This window comes from Tenrec ecaudatus, chromosome X (genome assembly GCF_050624435.1).
Source record: "Tenrec ecaudatus isolate mTenEca1 chromosome X, mTenEca1.hap1, whole genome shotgun sequence".
In the NCBI taxonomy this organism is placed as follows: Eukaryota; Metazoa; Chordata; class Mammalia; order Afrosoricida; family Tenrecidae; genus Tenrec; species Tenrec ecaudatus.
The window spans coordinates 84,501,289-84,528,678 of record NC_134548.1 but is presented as its reverse complement, the minus strand read 5'-3'; the positions used below and the strand labels follow the sequence as shown (position 1 = coordinate 84,528,678).

The following is a 27,390-nucleotide window of genomic DNA, read 5'->3' as shown; positions in this document are numbered from 1 at the left end:
CTAGTGCCAGAAGATGAATCCATCTGGTCAGAAGGCATTCAAAATATGACTGAGGAAGAGCTGCCCTCAAAGTAGAGCTGACAAAAAAAAAGTAGAGCTGACCATTTCAGGAGGGTGGCATATGATCAAGAAGCGATGCTACTATAGGAAGAAATCCAAGCTGCATTGAAGATATTAGCAAAAAACAAGTCTCCAGATAATGGAAGAACATTAATTAAAATATTTAAACTGATGAAGTACTCACCTACGCCAAGAAATATGGAGGAAAGCTATGTGGTCAGCCTACTGAAAGAGATCCATATTTGTACTCATGTAAAGAAAGGTGACCCAACTGAATGGGGAAATTATTGAATAATATCACTCATATTACATTTCAAGTAAACTTTTGTCACTGATCATCTACCAGTGACTGTAGCAGTAAATTGACAGGGAGCTGCCACAAATTCAGGCCAGATATAGAAGGGGATGTGGAATAAAGGGTATCATTGTTTATGCCAAATGGTTCTTGGCTCAAAGCAGAGAATACCAGAAAGATGTTTACTTGTGTGTGTGGGGGTGGGGTGGGGTGGGGGTGCATACATGTGTGTGCGTGTGTGTGCTTTACTATGCAAAGGCATTCGATTGTGTCGATCATTAACAGACTATGGAAATCCTTGAGAAGAATGGGAATTCCAGAGCAATTATTTGTGGTTATGTGGACCTTGTATGTGGAACCAAGAGGCAGTTGTGTGATGCGAACAAGGACATACTGCGTGGTTAAAATCAAGAAAGACGTGCATCAGGGTTGTATCTCCTCGTCATACTTACTCACTCTGTATGAATAGCAAATTATCAGAGAAGATAAACAGTGTGAAGAAGATTGTGGCATCAGGATTGGAGAAAGGATTATTAACCCAGGATATGTAGATGGCACAATCTTGTTTGCTGAAGGTGAGAAGGATTTCAAGTACTTACTGATGAAGATAAAAAATTGCAGCCCTCAGTATGGATTATAACAATATAAAGAAAACCAAAATCCTTACAGCAGGTTACATGATAACTGGAGAAACGATTGAAGTTGTCAAGGATTTCATCTTGCTTGAGTCCACAGTCAGTGCTCATGAAAGCAGCAGTCACGAGATCATTGCATTGGTAAATCTGCACAAGACCTCTTTAAAGTGTTGAAGAGCAAAATGCTACTCTGAGGACTGATGTGCTCCTATCCAAGCCATGATATTTTCAGATGCATCATACGAGTGTGAAAGTTGGATATTGACTAAGGAAACCCGAAGAGGGATTGATTCATTTGAACTATGGTATTGGCGAAGAATATTGAAAGTATCCTGGGCTACCAGAGGAACAAACAAATCTGTCATCATTTTCAAAGCATTCTCTTCCCACTTGAATCCCTGATATCAGCTTCCCATTTCTTCCCCTGCCCTCTACCACAAACCCTTGGTAAATTATAGATTACTTTTTCCATATCTTGACATTATCCTCCGCTGCTCCTCACCCACTTTTCTGTTATTCATCCCCCTGGGAGGGGGTTCTGGTTGATCCTTGTGATAGATTCTCCCCCACCCCAGCTCTCCCCTAATCCTCCTGATATCTCTACTCTCCTTGTTGGCCCTGAGGGGTTTATTCTGGTTTCCCTGTGTTTTGGGCTCTTATCTGTAGCAGTGTGCATGCTCTTTTCTAATCCGATGTGTAAGGTAGAGTTGAGGTCATGATAATGGGGTGAAGGAAGCACCAAAGAGCTAGAGGAAAGTTGTGTGTTTTATTGGTGCTATACTGCACCCTGACTGATTCATCTCTTCCCTGTGACCTCTTTGTGAGGGGATGTCCAATCAAATGGTGTTTCTTATAAATTATTCAGAGCTTGTAGTTTAAATTCAAGAAATAGATCCATTTGCACTTGTTATTTTCTACTTTGGGGGAGAGGGAATTGTAGAAAATAGATTTGTTGCCAATTCTGTAGAACACAATTGCAACAGTTTGAGCTCTAGTCTCATGTGGAATATGGGAGTGCATTATATAATTGACAGGTTTGAGTTCAAAGACAATTCTCGGGTTTTGATCTTTGGTAAGTTACCCAACAGCCAAGTTCATTTCATCATCAATGCAATGGAAACATTAATACCTAAACGAAAATCTTTATGAGAATACTTAGCATGGTATAAATCCTTAACAAAAATCAAATTGTCCTTTCCTCTTTTAAAAATAATTATGGATACATTTCATGAAAAGAGCTATGCATAGCTGTGATGCCCACTTCAAGAGGTCTAGAAGTTTCTGTATAAATATTTCCCCTTTTTTCACACTTCTTCCCCAGGCTATCTTAGCACCTGTACCATTGAGTTTACTATATTCTAAGTTAATTACTATAAGCTAAGTAAATTATATATTTCTAAAGATAGTTTAATTGATTAATGTATCCTTTATCCCTGGCATAGTTAAGTTTATTGTCCGTGTAAAAGTAATAAGGACCATTTTACACCTTTATTAGCACTTGTCAAAATTCCATTTTGTCACTTTGTTTTAAAATTTTTGTTGAGCTACATACAATTAAACAGTTCAGTCATATTAAGAAGGGTCTATACAGTCATCAGCACAATCAAGTCTGGACCATTTTCTTCCTTCTTGTACCTATTGGCGTTGAATTCAATTCCCATTTCCTATACGCTTCCCTTGTGTGCCCCCCAGGTACAGTTACTGTCTTCATAAATTCTGACTTCCCTGTTCAGAAAAATATATGAAACAAGGGCAAAGAACAGGGGAAAACAAGAGGACCCAGAAACAATGGTCATATAAAAGATTGAAAGACCTCAATCTAAGACCAAGCAAATTATATTAAAAATTTAGGGTAAATTGAAAGTGAGAAAAAAAAAGAAAGTGAGTCCAAGGGGAGATCTAATGGCAAGCTGTTGCATTCCAGTTTCATTGTGGTTGCTGAGAACCTCGTTACAATGCTTTTTGTCTGATTTAGGGCTGTCCGTATTCCTAGTCTGTGGTCAGTGGGGATTCACTGGGGACTAACCCACGTAGGGACCCTGCATATGGATTTTAGGCTTCATCTATCAACCTTATTCCATAAAACATATTTATAATTTAGGCACTGATAACAATTTTTTCCACCAGGTTTGGCTCTTATAATCATTGAATAGTTTATAATCATTGAATCACACATGCTAGTCTGCTTCTTCTGTGTTGACTTAACTGACTGCTTGTTTTGAAACAGTTTGCTGCTTTTGTTTCAGATTTTATCTAATTCAGTTTTTATTGATTAAAGAAATATTTAATTTTTATCTGTGAGGTTTGCTTTTCAAAGTTCCCTGAAAATTGAGTAGTGGGCTCAAAGTACGTAATTTCTCTAATGGCTAGTGTTCACTCATTGCCATTGAATCTACTCCAATTCATAGTGACCGTATCGGACCAGGGTAGAATTGTCCCTGTGAGTTTCCGAGACTATAACTTTTTACAGGAGTAGAAAGTCTCATCTTACTCCTAAGGAGCAGGGGCTGGTGGTTTGGAACTGCTGACCTTGTAGTTATCAGCTCAGGACATAAACATTGTGAATCAAGTACTCTCAAGTCCTTCCCTATGCATAGCAACCCCATATGGTAGAGTATAACTGCACTATATATAGAGTTTTTCTTGGCTATAATCTTTATGCATGTAGATCACTAGGTCTTTTAGTGCATATCAACTGAACGGATTCAATAAAGTTGTGCTGAAGAATATGTTCTGACAAGAACAGTGCACCTGCTCATATTTTGAGGGTAACAAGGGTTGCCTAAAAGAATTTCCTTGAGAGGCTACCCCACCCACCCTACATCTCTAATCTTGTTTCTTTATACGTTTTACAACCTTAACACACAGCTTTCCTGACTTTAAACCAGGAAGTATTCCTTTGTTCTGTTAACACAACTACCTCTTGATCATGTTCTAGGTCATTATGACTATGATAAAGTTTCCTTGAATTCACATTCTTCTCAAGGTTATCCATAGTTTGTTATGATCCACACAATCAGATGCCTTTGTGTAGTCAATAAAACATAAGTCAACAGTTTTCTGATATTCTCTACTTTCAGCCAAGATCAGTCTGAAAGCAGCAATGGCATCCCTTGTATTAAATCTTCTTCTGAATTCAGTTGAACCTCTGGCAGCTCCCTGTCAGTGTACTGCTGTACCCATGTTCGGACGATCTTCAGCAAAATTTTAATTCCATATGATATCAGTGACAATGTCTTGCTTATATTCATGGGTTTTTCATGAGCTGACATTGTTTTGAAGCTATCGCTAGGGCTTTCAGTGAGTAATCCTCAAGGGTATAGTCTTTTCCTACGTGTCTATTCTTAGTTGGGAAAGTTTGCTGAAACCTGTTCACCTTGGGTGAACCTACTGGTATTGAAATACTAGTGACATAGCTTCCAGCACCACAGCAGACAAGTGTTAGAGACACACAAGTTCAAATACCACTTCTGGAAGGATATTAGACTAGAGGGAGGATATGTTAAGATGCAATAGCTACTGTAATACTGTATAACCTTTTGCATAGCTTTTTGCCACTGTACATTTAATTGTTTGCAGGTTTTCTGTTGGAAGTAATTCATAGATCCATATGTCTTGCGACTATTTAGAATTTTTTTGGTAGATGCAAAGAAAGAGACTTGAGATTAAATACTCTTGAAGTTTTTGTCAAATTGTTTTTTTAAAACCTTGTAGTGTACCTGATTATATGCAAGGGTGTCCATTTCATGATGACTTGGTCTACCATGAATAATCATTTCCCTAACATACTTGATTAGATTAAGAAATGGTTTTTGACAGCTTTTAATAATTTGTTGTAGTTTCTTACTTATTTTACTTGCTTTTTAAGTGAAAGTGTTCCTAATTTTTTCTAAAGTTTCTGTAACGGTTCCAGAACAAAGTAATTTATTTGTTGTGGTCAGCATAAATAGATTTATTTGCTAACCAAAATCTAATTAAACCAACCTTTTAAAAGTTTCATGTAAAATGTTTCTTTGTGGTAGAGATAATTGAAAAGAGTAATAAAAATAGAAGTAAGATGATTTGTTGATTGAACTGAGCTTGATCATTCCTCTTTATATATAAATCATTTTATTGGGGGCTTTTACAGTCCTTACAACAATCCATGCATCAATTGTATCAAGCACATTTATACACAATGCTGCCTTCATCATTTTCAAAACATCTTTCTACTTGATCCCTTGGTATCAGTTCTTTTTTTCCCTCCTTCATCTTCCCACCCCTGTGAAGCCTTGATAACTTATAAATTATTTTCATATCTTACACCATCAGATGACTCTCTTCACCCACATTTCTGTTGTTCATCCTCCTGGGGGGGTGGTATAGGTCGATTATTGTGATCGGTTCCCCCATTCTCCTCCTTCTCCCCCACTGTCCTCTTGCCATCATGGTATCGCTTCTCACATTATTGTCCCTGAAGGGTTTATCTGTCTTGGATTCCGTGTGTCGAGAGCTCTTATGTGTATTTGTGTACATGCTCTGGTCTAGCCATATTTGTTAGGTAGAACTGGGGTCATGATAGGGGGTGGGGTTGGGGAGGAAGCATTAAAGAACTAGAGGATTATTGTATATTTTGTCAGTGCTACACTGCACAATGGTCGACTCGTCCCTTCTGTGAGGGGATGTCTAATTGTTTACAGATTGGCTTGTGTCTCCACTTTGACGCCCCCCCCCCTTGTTCGCATCAATATGATTGTTTTCAGTCTCCTGATGTCTGATACCTGATCCTGTTGACACCTCGTGATCACAGAGGCTGGTGTGCTTCTTCCATGTGGGCTTTGTGGCTTCCCTGCTAGAGGGCCACTTGTCTAACTTCAAACCTTTAAAACCCCAGATGCTATATCTTTTTAATAGATTTCTTCACCACATTTGTTTATGCTTCCATTTTGGCTTCAGCTATCATGTAGGGAAGGTGAGTATCACAGAATGCCAGGTTATTAGAACAAAGTATTCTTGTATTTAAGGAGACTTGAGTAGAGACCCAATGTCCATGCGCTACCTTGATTCTTAACATATGTACATAGGCCTATATCCTTAATGTTGTTTATTAGTATATAATATTTTTATATTATGATATTTACATATATACATGCCTATATTTATATCTCTATAAATGTCTTTTGCATCCTAGTTATTTCCTCTATTTCCTTTTACTTTCGTCCTGTCCCATTATCATGTTCAGCCTTCATTCAGCTCTCAGTAACTCCTATTGGATACATTGCACTTGATCAACCCCTTCCCCCCAGGTGTTTTTTTTTAAACATTTTATTAGGGGCTCATTCAACTCTTATCACAATCCATACATATACATACATCAATTGTATAAAGCACATCTGTACATTCTTTTCCCTAATCATTTTCTTTTTTTTTCTTTTTAAAATATTTTATTAGGGGCTCCCCAGGTGTTCTATACCTTCTCGCCATCAATTTTAGATCTCTTGTTGTTCCCTTATCCCAGGGTTTGTTGGCTACCCCCTCCCTTTCCCCCACCTTTTACTCTCCCCTGTCTACCCCCTAACCCCCAGAAACCATTGGTCCTGTTGTTTTCTCATTGAGATTGTTTATCTTGCTTATCTTAAATAGACATGAGAAGGGGGGGGCTATAAATAGATCCAGGTCTGCCTGTTGACCCTTATGTATGTTTTCCAATCGAGTTTGATGCGGTGCCAAGCCTTACCCTCTGAGTCCGAAGTCAATTTTCTGGATTCCTGGGGGACTTCAATGCTTTACTCTCCTTGCTGCTCTGTTGTGCTCCCTTTGTATTTCACCCTGATGTGGGGGGATCAGACCGGGCACAGTTCCCACACTGTGCCTCTAGTGCTGTACCCTGAAGCTCTGTGGGTCAGTGAGGGGATGGTGTGTTGGCCCTATGGTCCTTTCTCTCAGCCTTTATTGCTCTGAGTAGGAGTGTAGTCCTTGGGGCTTGATGGGCCAGGATTCAGTTTCTCTCTCCCTCTCCTATCTCAACTCTCCACTCTCCTCCCTCTCTTAGTTTGCTCCTATGTGGGCTGGGCAGACCCACCACTCTTCCTGGGATGTATATTCAATGCTGTCTTCCGTAGTGCAATCTTCTGGGGAGGGGGTTGATGTAGCTGGGATTGGGGCGGGCCCCACAGACTTCTCTGTTCACTGCTTCGTGCTGGTATGTTGCCCTCAAGGTTTGGTGTACCAGGTTGAGGTCTGGTCCCTCTCTCCCTTTCCTGTTAAGACATTAACAGAACCCTCCCCATGGGTGTGTCAGTGCCCTTTCCCTGCATTATTTCCATGTCCTCTTTTTTTTTGTGAGTTTGATCATTTTAATGCTAATTCATTCCAAAGTGATAAGGGTCTTTTAATTTTCTTATTCATAGTTCCAAGTTCAGGTGAAATGTATTCTACCACTAATTTCCCATCTTCCTTCCACTTGTTGATCCAGTACACTGTTTTTTAAAGATCCTTATTATAAATTTGCTGATAAGTCTGAGAATTTTATAATTAAAAATTTCTTCATACTTCTCTGTCAGGTTACCGGAAAACTGCTGTTTTCAAAGTGTTTTCAGTTTTTATGGTAAGGGATTTGCTGTCAGAAGTGATGACACAGACTAGTATGTTTAATATTCTCCACCCTATTCTTACCCCTCCTTTCATGTACTCCTAAAAACGATTTCTTTGTACCAGGTGCCATCGTCCTATCAGGTGGATGCAATCGGTCTGGATGCAGTTGGAGGTAGTGTGGAGTTGTCAGGGCTGTAATATGAAACTCCACTGACAGGCCCCTTTCCACTTTCCACGGGTTCCTTGGTCTTCACTTGACATCCAAAACAAAGCAAAACTCGACTGCATTGAGTTGATGCCAACTCATAGTGACTCGTAATGATCCTATAGGACAGCGTATAACTGCCCTTATGTGTGCCCTAGGATACAAGGGCTCCTTGGGTATTTGCTGCCAATCAAGTCACCTTAAAAAATTAAGTTATATTTTTAAAATAATATACTATTTTAAACTATCAAGAGGTGAATGCAAATAGTCATTATTGTGGATTTTTGTATGATGAAACCATTTTGTCTTTTGTCTGTCATATACCCAAATCTCAGGTACTATATGATTTTATCTGTAAACCCAGCAGCAGCCCATCAGTGTGAACATGGTGGTTAATGGGTGAGAATAAAATGTAATTTTGCAACATGTGATTGTTGGGAGAACTAAGTCAAGGGCATAAGGGATTATTTATTTATTGAAAAGCTAGTTTTTCTATGCAAATATTCTCCAAGAATAGAATGTATGTATACAGGGATTCCCTAGGTGATATAATTAATATCTTCCATTGCTAACTGAATGGTTGGAAGTGTGAATTTACCCAGAGGTACCTCAGAGGAAAGGATCTACTTTAAAAAATCAGCCAATTAAAGCCCTACTGAACACATTTCTATTGTGACACACATGGGGTTGACTTGACCACAACTCGATGGTTTTTATATATGTGTGAAAGTGCTAAAATAGTAATTTTTTGTTTTCATGCTTTGAGAAAAACTATAAATTCAAGAGTAGAGACTGGTCCATAACACAACACTGGCATTTGGACTGTACTCTTGTTTGTTGTTGTTCAATAGATTACACATATGGTATCCCTGTATGTGCAGAGTAGAATTGCTCCATGGGGTATTCAAGGCTATTACTTTTTAGACGCAGTTTACCCAGCTTGTTTTCTGAGGAAGCCTTTAGGTAGATTTGAACCACCAACCTTTTGTAAGTTTAGTTGTTGAGTGCTTAAACCTCATCTGAGGCCCAGTTATTCATTATTTGGCTAGCTTACCTTTAGGAATTTAGAATTGTTTTGAGGGGTGGGAAGACTGGGTAGGCATTGGACTGCTAACTGCAAGTCTGATCATTCAAATCTGCCAATTGCTCTGCGTGGAACAGTTGAAGCTATCTGTTCCTATAGAGGTTTATAGCCTTGGAAACTCTATGTAAGGTTGCTATGAATTGGAATGATCTCAATAGCATTGGATTTGGTTTAGTTGTATATATGGAGGCTAAATCTCATAGGATGTCAGCTGTATCAAGCCAATATTTTAATTGTGCAATTACGAGTATGAAGATTGACCATCCTCTTTTCTCATGGAGAAAAGTTCCTAATTTGTAGGATCTTTTTAAAGACTTTTACTTGGTACCCATAACTAAGTAATATATTGTACTAGTTAAGGAGCCCTAATGGTACCATGGATTAATTGTTGGGCTGATAACAAAAAAAGGTTGGCAGGTGATCACTTTCCCTTGCTCCGGATGGGAAGCGACCAGTAGTTGTGTATTAGAGGGCTACGCGCGAGTGTTTTAGATCTTGGATACAACTCACCAAACTAGGATGTAGAACATTATTTTTATGATGAGCTATGTTATGCTTCTTGACCTAGATGTCCCTCAAGACTATGGTTCTTACCTGCAAGCCCTGTAATTTAGCCCTGTGTTTAGATATAGCTAAGAATTTTCCATAACTGTGTTCCTTATTAGTTGTATTACTTATGAATGTATAGTCAGGTTAGATGTAGTCAGCCACTTAATAAGGACTTTCTAATCATAATCTCTGTGGCTGGCATCCTTTTTATGATGTTTGTAGATTCCAGCTTTGAATCCTGTGGTTATAATTCCATTTTGGAGGTAGTTCTCTGTTATAGGATTATGGTAAGAAAAATTCTTAGTCTCCACCTTGAGACCCCTTGTTTCCTTGGTGCTATTATTTGCTAAAAGACAAAAACTATACCTCTATTGAAGCTATTTCTCTGAGTATAAAGAGCCATCTCAGAAACAAGAACAGAATGAAATCCTAGGACCACTGGGAGGAGAGCTACCAGTGGAGCATATTTGAAATCGCTCTCTGTAGTGGTGAGGCCTAGACCAGACATACTGGAGGCTGTGGCACATAGGCCATGGGCCAATTCAAAGGAGGCAGGCCAAGACCAGAGGGAAGGTAACCATGATACTGAACAGAGCAGCAACACCAAGACTGAGCTTGTGAGGCAGAGCAGCTGCTGGGCCCACAGAGGTAGAAGCCAAGGGACCATGTGCCTGGAGCGTGAGAATTGGAGAGAGACGTGGCTACTGCCTGAGAGTTGTTATGGACTAATGACTGTATCCTTACAGTTTACTGATTCTGACTTGTTTTGCTGTTAACTTCCCTAATAACCCCCTCCCCCATTATTGTGAGTTTTATCTGTGAGTTTTGTGTGGCCATTGCAATAAGTTATCGACCCAGCAGGAAAGTAGAATGTCAGGAGAGGAATGGTTGATGTCAGTATAGGGTAAAAAAGATGGGAGGTGTGGCATTTCTGATCCCTGCCTTGTGGTAATAGGGAAGCCAGAGGAGATCCGACATGGCCCCTGAACTGTTATTCAGCAGGATATACATATATGTATATACAAAGGCCTATAACTATACCTCTGTATGCCTGGGCATACACTCCTATATATTCTCCAACATCTGTTTAACATACCTATCTATCTACCTGTGTAGGCATTTGCAGATTTTTATTTTACTGTTGTTACAGGATTATATATGGTACAACATTTACCCTAGTTGTCCTTTATTCATGAGTACCTATCACTGTCTTCAGTTACATTGGTAGTAATGTACTGACTTTTCATGCATTATGAATTGCTTTTTCTTTCATCAGAATCAAATTGATCTACTACCTAGTAAGTGAGTCTCCCTCTCTCCCCTCCCATCCTGGGTACCACTAAAGAATCTTGCTTTTTATGTGCAAACCTATTCTTGACTTTTTATAAAAGTGGTATCATATATTAGTTGTCCTTTAAAAGATAATTTATTTCCCTTAGCATAATGTACTTGAGATTTATCCATTTTATAAGCTGTTCCATGTACTCATCATTATTCTTTAGTATTGTATATTTTATTCCATCTTTTGCCTCTCAGTTTATTTGTTGATGGACTCTTAGACTGTTTCCATTCTTTTCCTATTGTTTGTAATGTTGCCATGAAATAATACTTCTTCGTGGTTTCAATGTGAGTTTCTCTAATGACTAAAAGGGTTGGGGTACCTGGGTGATATAAATGGAGATTGGAGGTTTAGGTCAACTAGAAGCACCTTGGAAGAAAGACCTAACAATCTTTTTCTAAAAAAATCAGCCTTTGAAAATCCTGTGGAGAGCTATTTTACTCTGATACATAATGTCAACATCAGTCGGAAGTGACTCAATAGCAACTGGTAATAACCAAGGATGCTGAAGGATCCATTTACCATAGGCCATATCTTCTATGAATAAGTCACATTCACATTCTTTGCCCATTTTTTAGTTGATTTGTTTTTTTTTTTTAGTTTGAATTTTAAGAGTTCTTTACATGAGACCTTTTCAAAAAGTTTATAGAAAATGGGATGAGAAGATAAAAATAAAAAATATATAAGCTTTATTTCTCAACATAAACCCCATCAAGGTCCAGATACTTTTGTAAGTGGTGTTACCAGTCATTTAGTCCATCCCTAAAGAACTGACTGTACTGGGAACATAACTATGGCATTTTAGTCTTTTTATATTTTTCTAAAGTTAATAATGTTAAAAAAGAGTACCATCATGGTGGAGAAGTTTTCCTGGGTGCCTTTCTGCTAAAGCTTTGGCTAGCTTTCTTAAAACCCACTCATCATAAGTAGATGGTATCAATTTTTGACCCTGCAGATAACAAGTAAAATAAATAAATGCCTTAACCACCCCGCCAAAACTATTGCCATGACTTTTGTTCTTGACAGTTGCTTTCATTGGTCCATTTCCATCTTTAGGTAGTCATTGCTTTGATTGTGCTTTATTTTAGCATCACATTAGTATAAAACCATATTTCATCTCTTGTTGACAAATTCTTCTAAAAATGCTTAGGATCTTGGTTCCACATGTTTAAAATTTCCATCGAAATTTCTTCTGGCCTGCAACTAATCTGAGTGCAACAGTTTTGTCACCTGTTGAATAGAAAGTATGTTCAAATTTAATTTAGCCAGAATTGTGTAAACTGAAACATCGGAGATGTCTGTTAGGTTATCTATTGTTTCTGTTGTTAATCATCAGACCTTTTCAATTAGGGCATCTCACTGCCATGGAGTAGATTCTGACTCATAGTGATCCTATAGGACAGGGTATACCTGCCTCTGTGGGATTACGGGAGAGGAAAGCCTCATCTTTCTTCCTCAGACTATCTGGTGGTCTTGAATTGCTGACCTTGCCGTCAGCAGCCCAAAGCATAACCCATTATGCTACAAGGGCTCCTTCAATTAAAGCAAGTTATCTCTTTGTACATTGATGATTTCTATGGAGCATTGTACAATCTCCATAAACTTTGCATAACGCATAAAGGATTTCACCACTCTCCCACCCAAGCTTCACCATCAATTTAGTTTTACTTCAATTTTAGCAGAATTTATGTTACTCTGATAAGAGGTCTTTTCAAACTGATGTCTTAATCTTAGTGCCTGTTCATACATGTTATAGAAAATTAATAAAAGTTTATTTTGGAGATGAACCCCCTCAGGACCAATAGTGAGAGTGGCGATACTGGGAGGGAAGGAGGGGTAGAAATGGGGGACCGATCACAAGGCTCTACATATAACCTCCTCCCTGGGGGATGAGCAACAGAGAAGTGGGTGAAGGGAGATGCCGGGCAGTGTAAGATAAAATAATTATTTATAAATTATCAAGGGTTCATGAGGAAGGGGGAAGCGGGGAGAGGGGAGGGGAAAAAGGAAAATGAGCTGATTCCAGGAACCCAAGCGGAAAGTGAGTTTGGAGATTGATGAGGGCATCGAATATATAAGTGTGCTTTACACAATCGATGTATGTGTGGATTGTGATAAGAGTTGTATGAGCCCCAATAAAATGATTAAAAATTTTTATTTTGGTGCAGCAAAAGGAAATCCATGCATAGTTTCTCCATACTTTACATTTTCCATGAATTTTAAAAAGCCTTTCATGTTTTGGCTATTAAATTCTTTTTTTTTTCTTTTCATACAAAAAAATTTTAATAAATATTTTTTCAAAATTTATTGCCAGGAACACATCAGAGATGCATTTTTCTGTTCATTTAACACTAATAGGACAATACAAAGTTATCTTCATGGTCTCAACGGGGAACCAGAGATTACTCTGTTTTATAGGCTATTAAATTCTTAGGAGTTATAAGGGTCACTGTGAGTTGGAATTGACTCTATATGACAGTGGATTTGTTTTCCTAGTCTGCATGTTGTCTTTGCAGTTTCTTGAAAATGCCCTTTGCTACAAATGCTGTTCATTTTAATGAATTCTTTCTTGCTTTCACATTTAGAGAATCTTAGTATCATTGGAAACAGAGATTTTGACTTTCAATTTTAACTTTTTATTATTTATTTGGTTTACAGATGCACATATTGGATAATTTACATTTGAACCATAATAATTTAGTTACACAAATATTTTCTTGGGTATTATATGTTTTAATCATCTTTGTGTCAATCATTTCAACAATATTCTGTTTCAAGCAGAAACTAAGGTAACAAATACTCAACAAGTTTATCCCAGTGAAAATGCTCAGGAGATAATCATATTTGGCACATTTATTTTTCAAAATGATGCAAAGCAAATATCTCATCCTCATTTTAGGAGGGTGCTGGTGGTGGTGGTAAACTTAAATCTTTCTTAAATACCCTTGTCTTTTCATCACTGTGGCTATTTGAGTTAGAGTGTATGTATCTAAACGGAAGTAATGACTAAAGTACACAATGTTAATATGACAAATTATGTACAAAAGTTAGTTATTGGTTCCAATGATGTGCAGAAGGCTATAGATGACAGTGGAAGTCCAAAATACATGTGCAGGATCCACACAGGGAATAAACCTCTAGTGATTTCTTTCTAACCATAATTGAGGGATGGGAATAATCTGGTAATCACACAAGAGTATTGGAGAGATGAGTATAGTAGATTAAAATGATAAATCTAACTTGAATGGTTAAGACCTTGTCATTTGATAAATTGTGACATTTTAGGCTTGATCTGGTTTTTAATAACTTCTGTGGGTTTTTTGTCTTTAAAAATTTTTTGTTTTGTTTCATAGTGGAGCTTATCTCTGTTGTATTTTTTCATGTTTTTCAGTATATGAATCTGTTTTTCAGTATATGAAACCCAGGATAGGTGATGCTATAGAGACAACAACTAGAGTAAGGGTTTCTGGGGGATTTGGTGGGGGAGGTGGGAGTAAAAGGGGGAGCTGATGTCAGGGAGTTTAAGAAGGAAGAAAATGTTTTGAAACTGATTTTGTTATCAATTGTACACTACTGCTTGATGTGATTGAGCTATGGAATGGTATGATGTCTGAATTAGCTCCTAATAAAATGGTGTATGTGTGGTGGTGGTGGTGGTGGTTGGGATTGGTATAATTAAAGTCTGAATACTCTTTTGCTTTTAATCCCACTAAAATTTCTGGTGGTTGTATTTTTACACATGTTTTGTAAGTATGTTTCATTTTGTTTTGTTTCTTTAAGATTAGGTTAAGGGTAATATTTTGTGACACATTTACATAATTAATGTAAAGTGAATTTTTGTATATGTATAAACATACCATATAACTATATTGAAAAATCTCAGTATTTGATTGTTTAGTGATTAATGCAAAGTTTTCTTCTTTATTGTATTTTGTTCTTAGGTAAGTATACAGGTAGGTTATGGTCATTTTTAATCTTCTTAGGGAAATAAAACATTTCCTTTAATTTTTTCCTTGCAGTATGAATATTTTAAAAACAGTATTTCTATTTTTAGTTAAAATGAAACATTAAATTATACATGGCAGTCTTATTAAGGAAGTTCTTTGAATTTGTATTTTATTAGTGAAAGCAAATTGAATACATTGGTGCAGAAGCTTCATGACTTCCTGGCACACTCATCAGAAGAATCTGAAGAAACAAGTTCTCCTCCAAGATCTGCAATGAACCAAAGCACAGGTAAGTAAAAAAAGAATTTGCTTTATCTTTTCTTTTTTTCAAGGCTATCTGAAAATACATGCACACACCCCACACAGTATGTACAAAAAAGTGAATATAGATAAAGCGGTGTAAAGTTCTACCACATATGTAATTAGAATTTAGAAAGAAAGAAGAGAATATGTCAGAAAACATTTTTGATGAAATATTAGATGAGCATTTTCTAAAATTGATAGAATAAATCTGTGAACCCTAAGCAAAAATAAATGTAAAGAAATTGATAATTAGTCATATCAGAATCAATCTTTCAAGGACAAAAGACAAAGAATAAATCTGAAAAAGTATCTTGACTTGACCAGAGAAATTATGGAAGCCAGTTAGCAATGAAATAATTTAAAATGCCAAATGAAAATAATTACCAACTTAGAGCTTTATATTTAGTGAAAGCATTCTTCAAAAATGGAAGGGAAATGAAGACATACCCAGACAGACAAAAAAACAAGAACCTGATGTTAGCAGACTCACGCTGCACATACCATATATACTTGTGTAAGCCGACTCGAATATCAGCCAAGGCATCTAATTTTACCACAAAAGCTGCATGAAAAATGTGCTGGAAAACTCGGCTTATACACGAGTACATACGGCAAATAAAAACTCAGTATCAAATTCACTGCCATTCAGCAACTCCCCTGTTGGTTTCAGAGATTGTAACTTCGTATGGGAATAGAAAGTCCAGTCTTTCTCCCATGGAGGCACTGGTGGTTTCCAATGGCCGACTATGCTGGTTGCTGTCTAACATATGACCACTACACTATCAGGGATCCTTTTACAAGGAAATACTAAGGTGTTTTTTTTTTAAATAACAGAACGAAAATAGCATATATACTCATGTGTAAGCCGAGTTTTACAGCACATTTTTAATGCAGTTTTTGTGGTAAAATTAGGTGCCTTGGCTGTTGTTTGGGTTGGCATGCACTCAAGTATATATGGTAATTTGATATGGCAACACAGAAATATAAGAAGTGAACATAAACAATGCAAACCAATCCTAACCCATTACTGTGGAGTAGATTCTGAATCATAGCAACCCTGTTGGACAGATAGAACTTCTCCATAGAGTTTGCAAAGTTGTAATCTTTTAAAAGCAGACCACCACAAATTTCTCCCATGGGGCTGCTGGCTCAAATAGTCGACCTTATGATCAGTAGCCAAGTACTAAACTACTGCACCACCAGAACTTGTGATTAACAACGTATAGGGTATAAATAGACGAGTAAACAAAATACTTATATCTCATCTAGTTCATATGCATATTTCAATGATTGAATACTTTTTTCTCCCCAAAATCTAGGAGTCAATATAAGATCACATTATTGTATATAGTTGTGAAGTCTCTGGTGCTTTTGACTTATGGTAGAAATATGTATAAGAAAACATTTTTCCAATCCAATAATTTTTAAATGTATTATAAATGATATTGATTATATATTATTTTGTGCATTTATCACCACCATTATTTAATAAGTTACTCCCTGTGTTAGACAGGGTTCTCTAGAGAAACAAAACCAGGACACATGATTTTATATCTCTTTCTATCTACCTGTAGATATAGATATATATATAGATAGATAGATAGATGTAGCATGAAGGAATATAACCGCTTATTAGTCCACACAGCAGTACAGAGGGCTCAGTTGAATTCTTTTCCGTGGAACAGTTAATATACAGGAAGTCCTTCAACTCTTGAGGGCTGCTGGGTCCAAAGCCAAGGAAGCAGACAGCTGCATCTGCTGTAGAGCAATGCTGGCAGTCCTGCCACAGGCAGCAAACAGCAGGGCGTGTCACCAAAAGTTAGCCAGACAATAGGATCCGACAGCCCCCAGCTCAAGGGATGTATGCACTGGCAGTGTGTTGAAGCAGGTTTGAAGGAACCCCAAGCTCTAATGACATGATCCACGGGTTGGGTGTCCCATGGGTAGTGGAGCTCACAAGTTGAGGGAGAGAACTAGCTGAGGTAGCCTCATACTGGTCTGATCACAGAGAGCAAGAGAGAGAGGGGCGGTGCTTGCCGAGCCATTTATCTCTTTTCCTTCCAATCAAACTGCGACCTTATTACTCCCACATGTTCTTATTGGCCAGGTTGGCACAATACACCTCTCTATCACACTCCCATCACAACAGAAACTGAGTGCCTGCTAGACAATGACTCCTCTTTCTATCTTCCACTTAGGGTTGGCAACCACTTACAAACTTTGATCTTTATACGTTAGCCTGTTTTAATATTCTACAGTTTTTGTCCTTTGTTACTGACAACATAATAGCTCATTCATGATATAGTGTGTATCAGTACTTCACTTCTATTTTTGGTTTAGTAATATTCTGATATATATGTTTATATTTTACTTATCCATTATCTGTTGATGTATATTTAAACTGTTCCCACGTTTTAACTATCTTTTTAAGTTGTGTTGTAGTGAACATTGTTGTATAACTATCTGTTAGTGCTCCTGTTTTCAGCTCTTTTGGATTTGTAAACTAAGAATAGTATTGTTGAATCTTAAACTTTTATGTTTACCATTTGATAATTCCATCATTAATGTAGGAAGGTTCTGATTACTCCACACACTCCTGTTGGTTTCCCATTTTTTAACTTAATTTTTTATAATAGTCATTATAGTGGGTGTGAATTTCCGTTTCTCTGTGGTTTTGATTTGTATTTCCCTAATTACCAATGAAGGACTCCTGGTGATACAATGATTAAGGGTGCTTTTACTTTTGCTACCTGAATGTTCGGTGTTCAAATCCATCACGTGCTCTGTGGGAGAAATGAGTAGAAAACTCTATGGAGTAGTTTTACTCTGTCAATGGGGTTACTGTGTCAAAATAAATTTAATGTCATACAGTAATAACAATGACCAGCGAGTGACATTCAGCACTTTGTCCGTGTGCTCATTGACAACTTCATTCTTTTTCTGAAAAGGGAAATGGCTATTCAAAATTTTCTTGCCTATTTTTTAGTGGGTTTCTCCCTCTCTGTCCCTCCCCTCCCCTTTTTTGTTGTTAAGTTGCAGGAGTTCTTTTAATTTATTAGATATGGTTCCCAAAAGTTTTCTCCTGATGTGAGATTGACTCTTCACTTTGATAATAAAACCCTTTGAAGAAGAAACGTTTTTGTTTTAATCAGGTCTAATATATCTATTTTGTATTTAAAATATCATTTGTTATTTGTGTTGTTGAGACTGTATAATGGGAGACATAAACCAATTGAACACTTTCTATGTGTACAATTCAAAGACATTGATTACATTCTTCTAGTTGTGCAACTACTCTCCTTTTCTGAGTTGTTCCTCCATTAAAATAAACTCCTCAGGTGTCCTGTCAAATCTTTTGCGTTGTTGTTACTCTGACTCGTATGTTTATTGTTCTTAGGTGCCCTTGAGTCAGTTCCTGCGCATGGTGCCCCTATGCAAAATAGAATGACACATCTGTCCTGCACGCCCTCCTCACAGTGGTTCCTATGCCTGAGCCCATAGTCGCAGCTTTTGTGTCAATCGCTTTATTAAACACGATGTCCTTCTCCAGGACCTTGTTTCGCCTAACAACATGTCCCAAATACGAAGTCTTGCTATCCTTGTCTCGAAGGCAGTGGTTGTCAACCTTCCTAATGCCGCCACCCTTGAATACAGTTCCTCGTGGTGTGGTGACCTCCTAACCATAAAAGTATTTTTGTTGCTACTTCATCACTGTCATGTTGCTGCTGTTCTGAATCAGGCGACCCTGTGAAAGGGCTGTTCGAACCCCAAAGGGGTTGCGCGACCCACGGGTAGAGAACCGCTGCTCTAGGGTCTTACTCTGGCTTTACTTCTTCCAGTACAGATCGGTTTGGCCTTTTAGCACTCCAGGGTACTTTGCCGATTCTTTTCCAGCACCACAAATCAAATGCATGGATTCTTCTACAGGCGTCCTTATTCGGTGTCTAACTTCCACATGCATATGATGCAATAGAAAATATCAGATGCACCTTTACTCTCAAAGCCACATCTTCGCTCTTCGATACTCTAAAGAGGTCCCGTGTAGCAGCTTTACCCAATGCACTGTGTATTGATCTCTCGACAGCTGCTTCCATGAGCATTGATTGTACATCCAAGTAAGACAAAATGTTTGACAACTTCAACCTTTTCTCCATTCATCACGATGGTCCAGTAGTGAACGTTGGGCTTCCTTATATTGGGTGGTAATCCATACCACGACCACCAATTCTGCAGCCTTGGCGAAGCAGCCCTCTGTTTCTTCTCACACCAGGGAGTTTCAGTCTAATTCCCCAGGACTATCGGTAAGTTTCAGGTAAAGCCTAGTCCATTCAGTGGAACTTCTACATTGAGCCCTTCTGGTGTGGCCTATGAAGGATGCCATGTTCTCTGAAAGGACAGAGTCTAAGATCACCTTAGTTTATAGTACACAGATCGTGTCACCAAGGGCTGAATAGAAATTAAGTTGAAAGTGTCTAACCATGTACACAGTACCAGGCTTACTTCACTTGAGTTCTATATGATTTTTGTTGAGGGTGCTTTCACGATGTAAAGTTGCACCTCCCCATTTACTCACTGACAGAACTGTAATTGTGTCCTTCGAAATATAGATGCTCCCTTCGCCCCCATCTTGATGCCACTCTCCAGTAAGTTTCCCTCACCACTCCTGTAGTAGTGTCTGTTCCTTTGGTATGATCTTAACACAATGTTGAATGGCCCCAAATGGATGATCATCTTTCCACATTTCTTGAAGGAGAGAGACCCCAGTTGAGGTGAGGTCATCTTTAATATGTGCATCCAAGAGAGATAGTGCATGATTCATGATGCTAGGCAGGGGCTGTCTGCCCCACCCTTTGGGAGACTTGATCAGAAGCCCACATGACCTGAGGTCAGAAGCCCACCTACGTGTTGGTGTTTATCCAGTTAGTAGAGGGCCCAAGCAGTATTTGTCCTTTTGTGATTGACTAATGTTACTCAGCATAATGGTTTCCACATTCGCCCATGTCATTAGGTATTTCATGCTTTTGGTATTTTCAAGGATGTGTAGTATTCTGTGGTTTCTTTATCCATTCTATTTTTGGACATTTGGGCTGTTTCCAGTTTCTTGATATTGTGAACTGTGCTGTGATAAATATGTGACAGCATCCATCCATTCATGTTCTTATTTCTTTGGGGTATATGCCTAATGTGGTTTTGCTGGATTTCATGGGTTTTCCATTCCTGGTTAAGGTGTGCCATATCCCTTTCTGTAGTGGTTATATGTGGTTACAAGTCCACCAACCATTTATTCAGGTTCCATTTCCTCTCCAATATTTGTCATTTACCTTTTTTTAAAAAAAAGTGGCCTGTCATTGTGGTGTAAGTAGCATTTCATCATAGTTTTTAGTTTGCATCTCCTGGATGGTTAGTTATCATGAGCATATTTTCATGTGTTTGTTAGCCTTTTTAATGTTCTTTATTATGAAAGAGTGTTGTCTTTTTAAATGCCTTTCTGCATCAATTGGTACAATAATGTAGATCTTTTTTATATATATTGTGGTATATTGACTGATTTTAATAAAATAAAAATGTCAACTCATCCCTTACTTAAATCCCACTTGATCATGCTTTTTAACCTGGCTTTGCTAGTATTTTGGTGAGAACTTTCAAAATATATTCATAAGAGGGATATAGGTCTGTAGTTTTTGGCATCCGTCTCTAGAAATAATTTGGTAAACTGTTCTACCTCTTTTATTTTTAGGAGGAGTCTAAGAAGGTTCTGAGTTACTTTTGTAAATATTTGGTAGAATTCTCCAGTGAGGCTGTCCTGCTCCAAACTTTCCTATTTTGGTGGGAGGGTCGAAGGCTGATTTTTAACACAATTTTATTGATATCATACACATATCAGAATTCAGTGGTTTAATCCTGCTTTTAAAAATTGTGCGATCATCAATCACCACAATCAATTTCACAACATTTTCTTCTTGTACTCATTATTATTTGCTCCCCATTTCTCCCTAGCCTCTGCTGCTGTAACACTTGAGGCTTCAATTGTTTTTGTGTTCTTTCAGTTGAAGACTTGCCGAGTGTTTTCTTCCCTTTTGGTGTTCTAATTTTAGGTCTCTGCACATTTTACAATAATATTTGGCTTTCTTTTCTTGGGCTGTTCTTTGAATATTTCTGTATAGCTTTATGACTTCATCCTTTCTTCCACTTGATTTAACCACTCTACGATTTAGAGGAAATGCCAGAGTCTCTTCTGACATCCACTTTGATATTTTATTTCTTGTCTTTGAGTGCTGTTCATTATGTCTTCCCACAATTCTTCAGGTCTTCTGTTGTGGGAAATCAGTGTGTCACATCTTGTATTTAGTTGTTCTCAAAATTCTGGTGGGTGAGACTCTAGGTTGTCTTTTAGCTCTGGTGGATTTAGTTTGATTTTCTTTAGCTTTGTCTTGAACTTAAACATGAGAAATTGATGGTCTATTCCACAGTCAGCCCATTAGTCTTATTTTAGTTCCTGATATTAAACTTCTCCATCCTCTCTTCCCACAGATGGAAGTCAATTTGAGTTCTGTAGATTCCATCTGGAGAAGTACATGTGTATAGTCTCATTTTGTGCTGTTACAAAATGTTACTTGCTATGAACAAGTCGTTGCTTTTGCAAATTCTATCACATGATATCCAGCATCATTTCTATCACCAAACCCATATACTCCAAATGCAGTTCCAATCAATGTATCTTGATTGCATATTTAATCAATTTCCAACTGAAGTTGTTGGTAAAATTCTTCAATTTCTTCATCACTAGCTTTTTGTGCTTGATGTATAAATTTGGATCATAGTTGTATTGATGCGAATGCCTTGGAGGCGGATAGATAAAATCCTGTCACAGACCACATTGTTCTTCATGATTGATTTTGTGCTGCCTTTTGTTTCTCTTTAAATTCTATTATTTTTTTCTTTCAAAAATCATTTTATTGGGGGCTGGTACAACTCTTATCACAATCCACACATCCATCCATTGTGTCAAGCACATTTGCACATTTGTTACCATTATCATTCTCAAAACATCTTCTTTCTACTTGAGCCCTTGGTATCAGTTCCTCATTTCCCCACTCCCTCCTGAACCCTTGATAATTTATAAATTATTGCTATTTCATGTCTTACACTGTTTGATGCCTCCCGTCACCCACTTTTCTGTTGTCCATCTCCCAGGGAGAGGGTTATAGGTAGATCATTGTGATTAGTTCCCTTTATCTCCCCCAACATTCCCCTTCCCCTCCTGGTATCACTATTCTCAGTATTGTTCCTGAGGGGTTTATCTGTCCTGGATTACCCGTGTTTCCAGCTCTATCTGTACCAGTGTACACACTCTGGTCTAGCTAGATTTGTAAGGTAGAATTGGGCTAAGGATAGTGGGGGTGGGGGTGGAGGGGGGAGGGAGGAAGCATTTAAGTAAGAATTTTGAATCCAACCCAATGATTTCAAATCCATAACTTTGGGATAGTAAACATTTACTTGTTCTCACACTAGGGTATTTCAGCCTTAAGTTCAAGGGTGTGTTTCAGTTCCCTTAATTGGTTTACAGATATGTTTAAGGTAAAGTCCGGTTCATTTTGTGTGGTTTCCAAAATAGATAATTCTGGCGTGGCCTATGGCAGCTGTTGTGCACCTTGAAAGGTCAGCAAGGTGCCAATTAGGTCAAAAGTATCCAATCAGAGAGAGGTCTTAAGTAATTTTAAGCCGTTTTTCCAAAGGCATGTTGCCCAACCTGGTTTACCTACTCACAGAAGTGAGACGGACATGTTCCCCTTTTTCATTGCCCCTGACCTCTGGACTTAAATTTCCATTACAGTTCACTAAGCTACCCTTATAGGAGTGTCTGTTGATTCAGGGTGACTGTAGAACAGTGTTATATTGGTAGGGAATGATTGATTTTCTTCCTATCCCTTCAGCATGAGAAACTGACCCAGCTGAGGGGACATACGCCTCTGCCAGAGTGGTTGTTAAGATGTACAAATAAGAGAGTAATAAATGATTCATTGGTATTAGGCAGGCACAGCACCTTGTTGTCTTGGAGACCAGATTAGAAGATTACATGACCTGAAAATGAATGCCAGCTGCTGTCTGGATGTTTATCTTTTTAGTAGTGCTCTCATATAATATCTGTCCTTTAGGGGATTATTTTTGTTTATCTGTATTTGTTAAGTGTTTGTCGAGATTTTCTATTTATTCTTGAGCCAATTTAAGAAATATGTATGTTTCTTGAAATTTGTTCCTTTCATGTAGGATTTCTAATACTGGCATAAAATTTTTCATTGCAGTATTTTCTATTTTTATATCTATAGGGTAAGTTATAATGTTCCTACTTATATTTCTGATTTTAGATGTTTTCATTTTGCCTCAATTCTTTGGCAGTCTAGTTTACACTTTGCTGATTTTATTGGTCTTTTAAAAAAATCCACTTTTGGTTTTGTTGATTCTGTTTTTGTATTTTCTCGTATTCTCTTTTATCTGTATTATTATTTTTTGCATTGTTCATTTTTTAGACTATTTCCTCTAGTTGCAAGGTGAGGCTATTAGTTTATGATTTTTGTCCTTAATAGAAGTGATTACACAGCTATAACTTTTTCTTTGAATACTGTGTTCTTTTCTTTCAGTAAGTTTTGATATGTTGTAATTTGCCTCATTTACCTTTTTACGATATTCTGATTTCTGTTTTGATTTTTTTCTTATTCATTGTTTGTTACTCACATTTTGTATACTATTAATTTCTAATTTAGTTTTTGCTTGAAGAAGATACATTGTATGATTTCATTAAAAAATTTTATTGAGTATTGCTTTGTTACCTAATGTGTTGTTCATACTGTGGAATAATCTAGATATTTTTGAGAAGACTATATGTTGCTCTGTTTTTGTGAGACATGTCATATTAATCAGGTAATTGATTATAATACAATCAATATAATATAATCAATATAATATTATAATATATACAATATCACATTACTATTTAGGTCTTCTATTTTCTTACATATTTTAAAATATGTTCTAACAGTTATCACAAATGTTTATTGACACTTGCATCTATTCTTACAGAGGGGTTTATTTCTTCATTCAGTTTTGCAAGTACTTATGTAATTTGAGCCCTATACGTTAGATGTATATAGGTAATGTCTTTTAAAATCACTTGAGTTATTGTTGATTTTATACAAAGTAGAATGAACAAATTCAACATTATCTGCATGTACAATTAAGTAATATTGATTATTGGCATTGAGTTGTGCAACTATTCCCACCCTTCTTTTTTGAGTTGTTCTTTTATTAACTTAAACTCACTGCCCTATGTCTCCTAGCTAATCATTTGAGTTGCTTATACCAATTTTATCTCAGAAGACCACAGTATTCAAGGTAGACATTCTTCTTCTGATCATTCTATTGGTGGGCTCTTAGAAATCTTAAAACAATCTGTCATTCTATTGGAATAAGCACACTTGTGCACATGTTACCATCAACCTCTCTAAAACATTTTCTTTCTACTTGAACCCTTAGTGATCAGCTCTTTTCCCCCTCATTCCCTCTCCCATCCTTGTGATTCCTTGATCAATTATATATTATTATTGTTATTTCGTGTCTTGTATCATCCGTTGAAGGCATACATTTTTTACTAGTTAAGCTGAACAATTATTTGGATGTAAGACTTTAAGGTGTGTTTTTTTTAACAATTTATTGGGGCTCATACAATTCTTTTTTTTCTCATACATTGTTTAATTTTTTAAATTTTAACAATTTATTAGGGGCTCATACAATTCTTATCACAGTTCATACATATACATACATCAATTGTATAAAGCACATCTGTACAGTCTTTGCCCTAATCATTTTTTTCTCCTCTTTTCTTTTTTTACATTTTATTAGGGACTCATACAACTCTTATAACCATCCATACATATACATACATCAATTGTATAAAGCACATCCATATATTCCCTGCCCCAATCATTCTCAAAGCATTTGCTCTCCACTTAAGCCCTTTGCATCAGGTCCTCTTTTTTTATTTTTTCCCCCTCCCTCCCCTTTCCCCCCTCCCTCATGTGCCCTTGGTAATTTATACATCGTTATTTTGTCTTATCTTGCCCTATCCGGAGTCTCCCTTCCCCCCCTTTTCTGCTGTCCCTCTCCCAGGGAAGAGGTCACATGTGGATCCTTGTAATCAGTTCCCCCTTTCCAACCCACTCACCCTCCACTCTCCTAGCATCGTCCCCTCACACCCTTGGTCCTGAAGGTATCATCCACCCTGGATTCCCTGTACCTCCAGCCCTCATATGTACCAGTGTACAGCCTCTGCCCTATCCAGCCCTGCAAGGTAGAATTCGGATCATGGTAGTTGGGGGGAGGAAGCATCCAGGATCTGGGGGAAAGCTGTGTTCTTCATCTGTACTACCTCGCACCCTAATTAGCCCATCTCCTCTCTTAAACCCCTCTATGAGCGGATCTCCATTGGCCGACACTTGGGTCTTGGGTCTCCACTCTGCACTTCCCCCTTCATTTAATATGGTGTGTGTATATATATATATATATATATATATATATATATATATATATATAATGATGCCTTATACCTGGTCCCTTGGCACCTCGTGATCGCACTGGCTGGTGTGCTTCTTCCATGTGGGCTTCTTTGCTTCTGAGCTAGATGGCCGCTTGTTCACCTTCAAGCCTTTAAGACCCCAGACACTATCTAAGGTGTGTTTTTGTCACACAATTTAAAGCTTATATCAGATTATTTAGTTTCTATGGTTCCAGGAATTGCTGGGTCATGTGCTGTTTCTCTTTTCAGTTATTTTAGCAATTGATACACTTTCCTACAGCAGCCATACCTTTTTGAATTCATACCAGTAGTGGGTATGGGTAAGGGTTCCAGTGTCCTCACAAATCAAGCTAACTTTTGTAAACACACACACACACACACACACACACACACACACACACACACACACACACACACACTACCCCTTTTAAGTTCATCTGAGCAGTTGTGGGTATAAATGATACTTCATTGTGGTTTTAATTCTCATTTCTCTGATGGCTAATGACTGAGCATTTTTTAATGGGTTTTGTAGCTAGTTGAATGTCTTCTTTGGTGAAATGTCTATTCTTATCTTTTGCCCATTTTACAATTGGCTGTTTGTGTATTTGTTTTTAGCTTGTTGATCTTTTATATATACTTTTGTTAATGCTTTGTTTTTGAGTATATGTTTCTGTGAATTTTGTCGTTTTAGTTTACAGATTTAGGTCCTGATTCTGTTTTGAATCTATTTTTGTGTATGGTGTGAAGCATGAATCATAGTTGAGTTTTCTGGTATATTTTAGCTGAGTAATTTATCACCAATATTTTCATACTTCTTAGGTTGGAAAATGGATTTGTGGAGTTGGTTGCGTTTGTCTTCTGTTTGATAACACACTGTTGTTATTGTTAGGTACTTTGGCGTTGGCTCCTATTCATCTACTCTCTGCAAAGAAGAATGAATCAGTGTCTTGTGCCACAGTACTTTCATTATAATTTGCTAGCACCATAATCCAGTTGCATCAGTTCTTTTTCAGGTTTCCTTATTTATTGTCTCATGTTCAACTTGATTGAAAAGTCTTTGTCAGGTGTACCTTAGTCCTCAAAGTGATGTCCTTGCTATTCATAACTTTAAATAGATCTTGTGCAGCCGGGTGACCAAATGCAGCATGTCATTTGATTTCTTGACTGCTTTTTCCATGAGCCTTGACTGTGGAGCCAAATAAAATGAAATCCTTGACGATTTCAATCTATTCTCCATTTATGGTGATGTTTATTGGTTTAGTTGTAAGGATTTAGGTTCTGTACATTGAGTTGTAATCCATACTGAAGATTGCATGCAGCGAGTGATCTTCATCAGCATGTTCTAAGTCCTCCTGACTCTCTGCAAGCAAGGTTGTATGTCATCTGCAAATGGGGTCCTAATAAGCTTTCCTCCAATCCTGGCTTAACGTTCTTCATATAATCTAGTTTTCCTGATTATTTGCCTATCACGCATATTGAAAACTTAGGATGGGAAGATACAGCCCGACACACACCTTCCCTGATTTCAAACCGCGCAGTATTCCCTTGGTGTGTTTGCACAGCTGCCTAGTAGTGGTCCCTGTACAGATTTTGCCTGGGCATAATGCAGGGTTCTGGAAGTCCCACTCTCCTCATGGCCACTTATCTTTCGTTACAATCTACACATTCAAATGTCTTTGTATATTTAATAAATACACACGTGTACATGTTTCTGATGTTCTCTGCTTTCAGCTAAGATTTGACATCAGCAATGAAGTGCATTAATGCCGTGTCCTATTTGAATCCTGCCTAAATCTCTGGCAGCTCCCTGTAGATGTACTGTCACAATAG

General features: G+C 37.6%; 1 protein-coding gene across 5 annotated transcripts in view; it reads left to right on the top strand.

Moving 5' to 3' along the window:
* ATRX (ATRX chromatin remodeler) overlaps window positions 1-27,390 on the top strand; it is a 241,168-nt gene that overhangs the window by 26,518 nt on the left and 187,260 nt on the right. For 4 of the 5 annotated variants that reach the window (XM_075539142.1, XM_075539143.1, XM_075539141.1 and 1 more), the window contains one exon: window positions 14,864-14,976. In XM_075539142.1, coding sequence (XP_075395257.1) covers window positions 14,864-14,976 — 113 coding nt within the window. Of the gene's footprint in view, window positions 1-14,863; window positions 14,977-19,074; window positions 19,292-27,390 lie in introns of all 5 variants that reach the window. The other variant, XM_075539145.1, reaches the window with a different exon arrangement.